This window comes from Psammomys obesus, unplaced genomic scaffold (genome assembly GCF_907164565.1).
Source record: "Psammomys obesus unplaced genomic scaffold, mPsaObe1.curated_primary_1811, whole genome shotgun sequence".
NCBI classification, from domain to species: Eukaryota; Metazoa; Chordata; class Mammalia; order Rodentia; family Muridae; genus Psammomys; species Psammomys obesus.
In genome coordinates, this window is record NW_026596962.1 from 6,790,513 (window position 1) to 6,802,178 (window position 11,666).

The window sequence follows — 11,666 nt, forward strand, 5'->3', positions numbered from 1 at the left end:
CATGAAATTTTTTCTGTAATGATAAGACATAGAATAAGATGAATTTAAGTGTGTTCATAATTTTAAGGAAACACCTGTAGCTACAATGATCTGAAACAGTTTCATTCTTAGCAGAGTTGTTTAAGCCTATGCAAGGTGGATTTGAGTTTTCTTTTCCTCCCACAGGATATCTTTAATGAGCAGCAAAATTGCCAGAAGGCAGATAAGAAAGGGAACTCAGGAGGCCTATTCTGAATTATCAACCCTAAATAATTGAGTTGACTATTGTTTATTTCATCCATCATCAGGAAAAAAAAATCAGGAATTAAAATTTAAGCACTATTTTGTTTCCCTTTACTTATACTTAGTTGTGTGGATGGAGGATTTGGAAGAAAGAGAAATTAAAACTGGGGAAAAGGATATCAAAATGCAAGTTAATTGGTCACCAAGGGACTAGAAAAATAATGAAAAAGATCGGAGAAAGAAAATAATATTCTGTGTTTACCCACAGAGCAACTTTCTGCAGCACTTTCTGTCCCTGACATTGCCTAAAGGAGGAAACAAACATCTCAGCAATCTGTCCATTCTGTGGTTGAAGTTACTCCTGAATATATCATTTGGAGAAGATGGACAACAAATGATCCTGAGGCTGGATGGCTGCTTAGACTTACTCACAGAGATGAGCAAATATAAGCATAAGAGCAGCCCTTACATACCTCTGCTGATTTTTCATAACATTTGCTTCAGCCCTGCTAACAAGCCTAAAATTCTAGCTAATGGTAAGTAGCCACATTGTGGACTCATTTCATACATGTTGTGATGCATAGCTTGTTCTACTCACACTAAAGCACAAGTAGCCCCGTAATTTCCCAGGTGTTTCTTAACGGCATGCTGTGCTCAAGGCCCTGGAGGAGGCAGGGAAGGGTAGGTATCCAAGCATGGTCCAGCCTCTAGGTGTTGATATAACTGTAAATCCAGTGGCCACACTGGCTTCAGGAGGTAACTGGGAAGGGCCACAGTGGCAGGGGTGCTCTCATTCTAACTGCTTCTCTCTGTCTCTTCTTGAGCTAATGTTATGCTAGTCCGCCTTGTTTCTCACCTGTCTTTGAGCACATAGAAACTTCCTAGGATAGCTGCCCCAGGTATAACTCCTGTCCTTCACCCTGCCCTGTGTCCGTTTCATTCTGTACCAGTTCTTTTCCAATCCTGTCTTTCTCTGTAGCATGATCACTATCTGACATACTACAAATTTTATGCAAGTGGCTTTTTATTTCTATGCCCCTTACCCTGGGACATAAGATATTTAGAGCCAAGAGGTTTTCTTCTGTGTATTCAGCACCTGTACATGTGCCTGTCAGCGGTAAGCACTCCATAAGCTTTTAGTAACAGAGAAATCACGACAGGCAGAATTGAAGGCCACAAGCAGACAGGGAAACCAGCCTTACAGGCTGGCAGGCGTCTTGCTCTGAGGTGTGGTATTACTGGAAGCAAGGATTCAAAAGGAGTTGAGAAAAACTGAAACAAGGAGGGAATTGGAGGGGTCTGAAAGCACAACTATGAATGAGGTAAGTGAATTTCATGTGGAATTTTGTAAGAGACAACTTATTATGATAAGGGGAAAGAAAAAAAAAAAGAGGATGGACTCTAGCCACCCATCCATCTGTCCTCAGCTAACAGCTAGCCACTCTGAAATTAAATTCTCCATCTATAGAATACTTGCTTTGTTTTGGTAAGAATGGGTTTATAAAAGCACAGAGTGTCCAGCCTCATTGCAGGTACATGGTAGATGGTTTAAGATATTAATTCTCCTTTGCTTTCAGTTTTACACCTAATATTTCTCAGAAACTTTACCACCTCAAGTTTTTAAACAAATAGAATTGATACTCTACACTCATGTTTTGTGTACACATGGTTTAGTGCTTCTATTTTTCTGAGAGCAGCTATAGAATTGCTGAAAATGTAATACAGAAAATTGTTCAAGTTCAGCCAGCTTCAAATTCTCCTGCATTGACTGGATTTGTACCCAGTCTTCTACCACTTCTCTGCTGACCACTGGGAGATGTGTATCAGTGGTTATCTCTCAGTCCTCTTCCACTGCATCTGCTTTGGTCCTCACACCCATGAAATTACGATGATAATTCACTCTACTTCTGTGATCCGAAGTGTACAGATCACCTGCTGGCAGCCCTGATTCGGGGCGCAGCTCAATAGCGTCTGGTGGTGTTTATTCTTCATCTCTGAGTAAGTGTTTTTTGATCCCCCCGCTTACTGCAACCTTATTGTTGAGTCAAGAAAATGAAAGGCTTTTGGGCAACTGAGGAAGTCTATACTTTCCACTTCTTGATCTCTAGATTTATACTATGGATTTCCCTATAATCAGCACTGTTTTCTCTCCCCCATCAGTATTAAGCAGATGGACACAGTTGGAGAGAAGTCTTTTCTCCATCTCTCTCACACTCGACCTCAGTGGGTTTTCTAGGCAGGGTAAGCAGCTGTACAGGTTCTGTGTCGAGCTGTAAGGACCTGTCACAGATTTCCACACGGTCAGTTAGACAGTCGGCTTTCAGAGGTCAGCTGAACTACTGAACTTACTAAGGCAGTATGCTTCTAATCAGGAGCACCAGACATGTGCTTAAGGTGGACTGTGCCTTGGGCCTGACCTGGCTACAAAAGCCATCACAGCCTCCCTGTTTCTTATAGTGCTCAGAGTGAGAGTGTCTTTTATAAAACACACTAAATAAGTGAAATAAAAATTCCACCAACATGCCGTAAGTTATGAGAAGATAATATGAAATCACAGCCCAATTTTGACTGAAAGCTGTGTCCAGGTGGACAGCTCTTTTGCCTGAAGGAAAATTTCCAGTATTATTGGTTAGCTTTTATCTAGAACATCAAAGAGAAGGAAGAAGTAATGACCTTCAGGTGAGACTCTTACTGCCTCGCCTTTGTGCATTAAGCTGGGGCTTCAGAGAACCATTCCCATAAGAGAAAAGTAGATCAGAATAAAAATACTTACCTGACTTTATGTGGATGCATAAAGAACAGAAAAAAAAGTGGAGATAAAGGTGGGTCCCACAGACTACCCCTCCCAGGCATTTCATCCGGGGTACATGTTCTTTATGTGATCCTTGATTAGTTAACAGTGATCATGAGTCTTGGCAGAAGCCAGTTCCTTTGCTGGATGAAGGGCAAGTTCATTCTAGAGCGTAGGGAGCTGACACAAGTAACTTCTCAGATCACTAACTAGAGCAGTTATTCAAGCACATTGGGAAATTCAGCAGAGGAAAAGATACCAACTTCTTTTCTGCCTGGACTGCAAATAATTATAAATGATAATTCTATCATTTCAGGATGTTCAAGTGGACATTAGGTAGCCTAAATTTAAAATAATAGGAATGACTGTCATTAGCAATATACAGTTTAGGTGTAGCCAAAGAGATAATTTAGGAACTAGAAAATAGATTATCAAAATATTATTCAGAATGCAACAGAGAGCTATAAAGATGAGAAAGGATTAAAAGCATAAAAGTTAAGTGACATACGCTGAGGCAATCTAAAGTGCTTTTATATTAAAGAGGAGAAAGAATAGAGGAGGAAATGGGATGATGGTTGGTTCTTTCTTGAGCAGGGGGAAAAAGTGGTTTATTTCAATCTTACAGTCATGAAGAAAAGCCAAGGCAAGGACTCCAGGCAGGAACTTGAAGCAAAACCAGAATTCTACTTGACTGCGTACTCCTTGCTTCTGTTAAACTATCTTCCTCAGATAACCCAGGACCACCTGCCGAGGGCTAGCTCTGTCCACAGTAGGCCAACCCCTATTTTTAGTAGTTAAGAAAAGGCCCTGCCATCCCCAAAAAGAGAGAGAGAGAGAGACAGCGAGACCACAGGACAGTCTTACAGACGCAATTCCTCGTCTGGGGTTCCTTTTTCTCAGGTGTCTCAAGTTGACAACCAAGAACAGCCTTTGTGGTTCTCTTAGCAAAGAAACTACAAATTGTATCAACCTGAAGTTCATCTTCAGTTTCTGTGGCTCAAGCCTATGTTTTCTGTCTTCTTTTTCTCTCCTTTTTTAATTTGTCTTTGGGAATTTCATACAAGGTGTTTTGATCACACCCTCCCCCTCAGACTCCTCCCAGATCCTCTCTCCTGTCTTACTTAAAAGTTTGCCTCCCCCCCCCAACTTTAAATTTTTAAATCCAGTCTGTGTACGTGTATACTGTCAGATGTGTGGCCTTCATTAGAGTGTGGTTTCTTTCCTATTTGTATCCCCTTTATCTCCTTCCCTTGTCTTACTGTTACAGCTAGGACTTTGAGTAGTATGTTGAACATGATGGGGTGGCAAGATGGAAATTTTTGCCTTGTTCCTCATTGAAGTGGGAATGTTTCGAGTTTTGCTCCATTTAAGACGATATGGCTACACCCCACCCAGGGACTCCACTGTGAAAGAAAACTCCCTCTCCTAGCAGCTGTTAATGCCATGGCTTCTTGACTAGGGCAGAACTTCATGCCCCTCACTTCTGCTCATGCTAGGGTTTAGTCTGGCTTGCGTTTGTGCAGCTCCTGTGCACACTGTGACAATTGCTGTGAGTTTATATGTCCACTTGCCCTATTGTGTCTGGAAACCAGTTTCCTTGTAATTATCTGCCACCTCTGACTCTCATGAAGTGACCCTGAGAAAAAGTGATATAGTAAAGATATTCCATTTAGTGCTGGGTATTATACATTGACTCTTTGTGGTTGTCTGTGTTAATCACCATTTATTGCAAATGGAAGCTTCTCTGATGAGGCTTGAGAGATGCATTAACATATGCATGCAATGAGAATGTCTTAGAAGATTTAATACTACATTCAATTGGCAGAATAACACTGCTAGGTTTCCCGCTTGTACCTATAACCTGTCTAGCCACAGATACATGCACGCCACATATCTCAGCATGATAAAGCAATATAGAGCAAACCCACAGCCAGGAAGCTTCTCTGACGTGGGTTGAATGAGGCACTGATCCAATCTTGACCAAATGATTCTTACAAGATACTTCCATAGATTTCTTTTTTGAACATCTATACACACAGTTAAGTTGTAATTGTATTCATTCATGAGTCAATGACTAGAATTGCATTCTAGTCTCTGCCCAATAAATTTTGACCTGATAGTATTATGCTGAAATATTTCACACCTCATGCAGGATATGTTCATGTAGCTGAAGCATCTTTCAACTTTCTCACTAAACCAGTCTTGATTAAAACATTTCTTGAATTCTTGGTGTGTTTTTTTTATTTTATTTTTATTAATTACAGTTTATTCACTTTGTATCCCAGCTGTAGCCCCCTCATTTATCCCCTCCCAATCCCACCCTCCCTCCTTCTTCTTCTCCTATGCCGCTCCCCCAGTCCAATGTTAGGGGAGGTCTTCCTCCCCTTTCATCTGACCATAGTCTATCAGGTCTCATCAGGATTGGCTTCATTGTCTTCCTCTGTGGACTGGGGTAAGGCTGCTCCCCCCTCAGGGGGAGGTGACCAAAAAGCCAGCCCATGAATTCTTGGTGTTTGTATTTCAGTACAAAATTCTCATGCTTGTTTGTAGATGTTTGTATAGTGGTGATCATGATTTTTGACAATCTATTTTGTATGTGTAAAATGGGAGTTATAATTGAACAACTTAATTTACAGTATACTGAACTTTTGCATGATTGTCTTTTTAATGAATATACCTTTGTTGAACTTGGACCAGAAAATTTAGAGAGCATTGACATCCAAATCATCTGTACCTGGTATGGAAACTGTTCTGAGATACCCCTTCACATACCTCAACTTATAAAAGATGTTGTTTGATGATAGCAAATTGTGTTTTAATGCTAACGGGGCAGCTCTTCTGTTTATTACATTGGGACCAGTCTAAAATAAGAACTGAACTTTTCTTTTATAATGTGCTTATTTATAGAAAAAGTTGTTACTCTTCTGGCTACCTGTTTAGAAAGTGAGAATCAAAATACCCAGAGGATTGGAGCAGCTTCACTTTGGGCTCTAACTTACAACTATCAAAAGGTCAGTTTTTAAAATCATTTGTGAAATGGAGGGAGGGGAGTTAGAATAGGTAAATAATTAAGACTCTTAGGGTGCATCCAAAAATATCAGAAAGATACCAACCAATACAAATGAAGTCATAGACCCAAGTTTTCTTTGTTCATTCGTGTGATTAATAATCTATCAGTTAGTATTCTTTCATGTAATTATTTAACCAGGATTGGACTCAGAGTGGTACCTCTGATTAAGTGAATTTCCCTGTTAATGTCAGTTAAATTTGCCAGTTTGTTGTAAATTTGGTAAAAATTATTTCTTTCTACAGATGTGTCCAGGAGAAATGCGTCTTGATCAATGGCTGAACAATAGTTTTATCTGTGTGTCAGATTTGCCTTTCTCTCATACATAGGGCTGCCCAGAGAGAAAGGATTCTGTGGCTATTCTTTCTCTGGCCTCTGATCCTCCTTTATTGCAAACATTTCATTCCTAAGTGAAAAACACAGGGGTATCTAGTGGTGGCCCAGTAGCCAGATGATAGTGGTGGGGCATGCAGAGTTCCTGGAGGTGATATACCTACCTAGGCACCCAATCCTGTGTGGCTCACCTTCACCCTGGACCAACAGGCTGCCATTCTTCTTGTATGGTTTAGGGAAGAAAGAGTAAGCAAAAATGGAAGGGAAACATCAGAAGGTGCAGTGGGCTTGACTCAATAGGCTGAACTAATCCAACTGTTTATATTATTGTATCTGACTGTATCCTGTTTAACACCATAGTTGGTAATGGGCAGCTAGTACTGTGCTATCTTCATCTTTGATATTTGGGAATAAATATAACTAACAGATTGTCTTACCTTCTCCAGGCAAAAGCAACTTTGAAAAATCCATCAATAAAAAGAAGAGTAGATGAAGCATATTCCATAGCAAAGACAAGTAAGTTTTAGTTTAAAGAGATTACAATTAAATTTGAAAAGTACTAAGTGAATTTTCTCGTTACTAAAATGTTTAAACAGGCCTTTACAAAATGACAGTGTTATGCATTGCTTACCTAGATTTTGAGAAATATTATCAAAGTACTATCAGAAGGGCCCACATGTAGCCTGTGCTTTTTTGGGTAATTTTTTGACATAATAAAATGTCCTGACAGATGAGTATTTCTAACATAAAGATTTCGTAAATTGTATGTGTTCCAAATTGTTTTTTTTTGCTAGCAGCTGCTGAACATTTTTACGTGATAAGAATTGGATCCAATTAGAATTGATCTTGAAGAGAAAACTTTGATTTAATATTAGGGAACTGAAGTCTTCCAGGCATAGATTCGATTGCTCTTTTGCCACGTTTCCCTGTGATCTGCAATCATAATTTGAGAGATTTTGTTTTCAGAGCATGTCAGTCATTTTAAGTTACCAGTTTTCAATGAGCATTATTCTCCAAACACTTTTATCTCAAGATAGCAAAGTATGTCTTTCCTGTACTGTGGTAGATCTGTGTTAGTTATTACTGTTTGTTTCTGAAAAGATGCTTTGGTTTGTTTCCAGCTGTGATCTTGCATTTCAGGAGGAAATGGGGAAATGGTTTATGTTAACGTTGATGATTTTAGAGGGATGATATGTAAGAAACATCATGGTATTCTTTCTGGGTTATAGCTCATTTATGTGAATTTTGGAGATTGTTTTCAAATATGCTTTAGATAAACCATTGACAAACGAATGGAAATTTGTAACATCTTGACTTTATAAATGTAATATATTTTTATAATTCTGGTATGCCAAGAACATAAATATCTTGCTAATAAATCTTTTTGCATAGCTTCATGTAGACGTGACTACCCATATGTGTAGCGTTAAGTTTAATGAAGTGGTATTTATAACTCTTATTTTTCTATCTCAGCTTTTCCTAACTCAGAAGAAAACCCTCTAAATGCCTACTATTTGAAATGCCTTGAAAACCTTGTACAGCTGCTTAACTGTTGCTGAGCCATGAGGTACTCAACTGCAGAGCTGACTGCTGTCCACGGGGGAGCTGGATCAGAGGTCAGCCTTTGTGGAGCAGCTGCTCCCAGAGTGGGGCTGCCCCGCACTGTCCAGGCTTGCCGGCACTGAGTCAGCACCGGCCCACTGAAAGAACTGGTGACTCCCACTCTGTTTCTTCCTGGCAGTCTTCCACAAGTAACTTGCTGGCCCAGGATGCTGCAAAGACAGACTTCTGGCAATATAAACATTTTTATACTTTTCTATGCAATGTGTTTTGTAAAAAATTCTATTTATTAGTTATTTAATAAAATAACTTTTTAGAAACTGCAAACTGACTAGTCTGAACAGAATTTAAAAGTGTATTTTATTCTTTGAGAATTTCATTCATGTGTGCGATGTAGTTTGATCATATTTGTCTCTCACTCTTCAATTCTGCCCACACCCTCCCCACACCATACCTGCATCCCACCTCCATGTCCTTTGTTTGTTTGTTTTTAAGATAACAATAATAATAATAACAACAACAACAATAATAATAATAATAATAATAATAATAATAATAATTGTGTCTAATTAGTGCCACCCATAAGTACATAAGAAGAAGTCGGGAGCATGGCCAGTCTACCGAATCTAAATGAAACTGATTCTACCTGCCCTAGAAGCCATCAACTAGATGAACAGAGTAGCCGTCAGCTAGTGATGGGAGATTGTATACTTATTGTATACCCTGTCCATTCTAGGCTGTTGACCAGATTGATTCTGTGCAGATAACCACAGCTGCCGTGAGAACGGAGTTCTTGTAATGTCCAGAGGACACTGTTTAGCCTTGTCTTTCCTAACTGTGGCTCTTGTAATGGTTCCACACCCTCTGCTGAGATGTGCTCGGAGACTTGTGGAAGAGGGTGTGTACAGCTCCCATCTGCGGCTCAGCGCCCCACCGACTCTCTCTGCGCTTTGACCCTTTGTTCTCTGTATTACCCACCACCCACCGCACAGAGATGTTTCTCTGTGACGTCTGCAAGCGGCACTCTTCTATGGGCAAGGAGATTCCTATAGAAGGCATCTTCCTGTAATCTCCGTTTAGGAGAATGCTAGCAGTGGGTTCTTCTAAAGATCCGTGGGCGCAGCTGCCATGGTTTTGGCCATATCTACCAGGCATTAGTTTCCTTCTCTGGTGTGTGACAGCTGTCCTTGGTTGTCAGCCTGACTACATCTGGAATTAACTAAAACTCACGTGGCCGGGTACACCTGTGAGGGACCTTTTCCTAATTAAGTTATCTGAAGTGGGAAGACTCACCTTTAGTTTGGCTCTTTTGGTCCAAGTCTGGCCTGCATCTTCTACTGGCAGTCTGTTCAAGGCCATGGGAGAAGAAAGCTCGTGTACTTTGCTGTCTGCGCTCACTCTCCCTGGCAAATTAGTGCCTCCACTAGCAATAGAGCCTACTTCTTCAGTGTCCAGTGTGTACTGAAGACTGTCAGAAATCCAGCCTTGTGGACTGAACGACTGGATTCTTGGACTTTTCATTGGTAGACAGCCATTGTTGGACTAGCTAAACCACAGCCTCTAAGCCATTCTAATAAATTCCATATATTTCTATATGTAAATATATAGATTGTAAATATAGATACATAGGTACAGATTTATTCTGTCCTGTTTCTTTAAAGAAACCTGATCAGTACATGGGGTAAACCTTAAATCCAGCTAAAAAGCAGTTACCCTGTAATCAAGCTCCTGCTGCATCCCCGGGCATGTCTTGCTAAAGCTGGTTATTGTAGGTCACCATGCTCATGGTAGGTAAGGCTTGCTTTCTTTTCTACTACAGGAGCCTACACAGCACCTTCCAGTACCCTGAAAGCTACCCAGCATGAGATATGATTGCAGACTTTTATCAGTTGCATGAACATTGGTTTTAGGGACAAAAAGAATTGTGTCTTGGTTCCCTCCCTCACTCCCTCCCTCCCATAGAATCTGGTCCTGTCCACACCAATCCTGACTTTCATACCAGTGTTATCCAGAGAATACATGAGGCTGAAATGCGTGTGTGAAGTATGTCTGATTTTGGAGCTTCCTTGGAGAATGTTTAGTGTCATTAACTTCTTTCTATGTGACTTAAAAATCATTTATAGTTTTCATCTTTCAAATTCATAAAGGCTATATAATAATGAATAATATAATAGTGGCTGTATAAATCCTAGACTAGTTTTACACAACACGATAACCTTTTTAATTACTTAAATTTACTTACTTTGTGACAGTGTCTTGCTTTGTAGTCTGGGCTGGCCTTAAACTCAGTCCTCTTGCTCCCGGCTCCTGAATGCTGTAATTTCAGATTGTACCATCAAACCTAGCTGACACATCTCTGAAGAAATGTAATGGGTTTTAATATATGCTTTTACATTTTTCTGCGTGTGCTCATGCACCACAGCACTTGTGTTGGATGCGAAGGACACCTTGTAGCAGGGGTTTATGGCTCCCCAGGGGTGAACTCAGATTGTACTTTTCCTCACTGACTTAGCCCCGTTTAAAAATTCTCAATTTCAACATAACAATTCGGCCCGTTTGAGTATAGTTGTATAATAATCGGGTAATTAGGCTTCCCGTCACCTTCATCTTGTCTTCATGGTGGAATATTCAACATTGTCTCTACCAGAGACTTGGAAATACTGTTTCAGCCTTGTATTCTCTTTGGGCTACAGAACTTTGGAGGCTATCCGTCCTGTCCAACTACATTCCTCTGTATAGTACTAGTCTCCTGTGTATAGTTTTGAATTCAGTACTTAAACAAAAACTACTTCAAGTTCAGATTGTGTCCTAAATTAGAAAATCTGTGACCCAAATTCTCTGAATAGTGGACTACAGCCAGAAAATGAAAACCAAATATTAAAGCAGGAGCAAGCTTATGTACTCTGTGAGAATTATTGGAAATATTCAATAGAATCTGAAATGCTATGAAACCTTAAACTTTTTTCAGAAAAGTCACAAAAACTTTCTGTAATTAAAGTAAAAAATAACATTACAATAAAAAATTTATTTTTTGCCTTAGTTCATTAAAGTGTTCAATTATTAAATAATACTAATAATAATAATTCATGGCTGATTATTATGTATTTTATATACTTGTTATTCATTCATTTATTCATTAATTTTAAGCAGAAGCGGGCTAATTTGCTAGTATCAATAAAATAATTCATGGGTGTTTATTACATATATAATTATTCATTTTTTAATATTTTTATTTATTACATTTTATTTACTTTGTATCCAAGCTGTAGCCCCCTCCTTCGTCCCCTCCCAATCCTGCCCTCCCTCCCTGTTCTCCTTCCCTGCCCCTCCCTCAGTCCACTGATAGGGGAGGTCCTCCTCCCGTTCCATCTGACCCTAGTTTATCATCTCTCATAAGGACTGGCTGCAATGTCCTCCTCCCACCTGGTAAGGCTGCTCCCCTCGGGGAGGTGATCAAAGAGCCAGCCACTGAGTTCATGTCAGAAACAGCCCCTGTTCCCCTTACTAGGGTACCTGCTTGGAGACTGAGCTTCCATAGGGTACATCTGTGCAGGGGTTCTAGGTCATCTCCATCTATGGCCCTTGTTTGGATTATCAATCTCAGAAAAGACCACTGGGCCCAAATTTTTTGGTTCTTATGTTCTTGTGGAGCTCCTGTCCTCTACAGGTCTTTCTATCTCCCCCTTCTTTCCT

At 40.0% G+C, this 11,666-nt stretch overlaps 1 protein-coding gene across 2 annotated transcripts in view; it reads left to right on the top strand.

Moving 5' to 3' along the window:
• Positions 1-8,277, top strand: part of Rttn (rotatin) — a 163,221-nt gene extending 154,944 nt beyond the window's left edge. For both annotated transcript variants that reach the window (XM_055598738.1, XM_055598739.1), the window contains exons 46-49: positions 491-758; positions 5,921-6,024; positions 6,860-6,929; positions 7,887-8,277. In XM_055598738.1, coding sequence (XP_055454713.1) covers positions 491-758; positions 5,921-6,024; positions 6,860-6,929; positions 7,887-7,972 — 528 coding nt within the window. In that variant the 3' untranslated portion in view covers positions 7,973-8,277. The remainder of the gene's footprint in view (positions 1-490; positions 759-5,920; positions 6,025-6,859; positions 6,930-7,886) is intronic.
• The last annotated feature ends 3,389 nt before the right edge of the window (positions 8,278-11,666 follow it).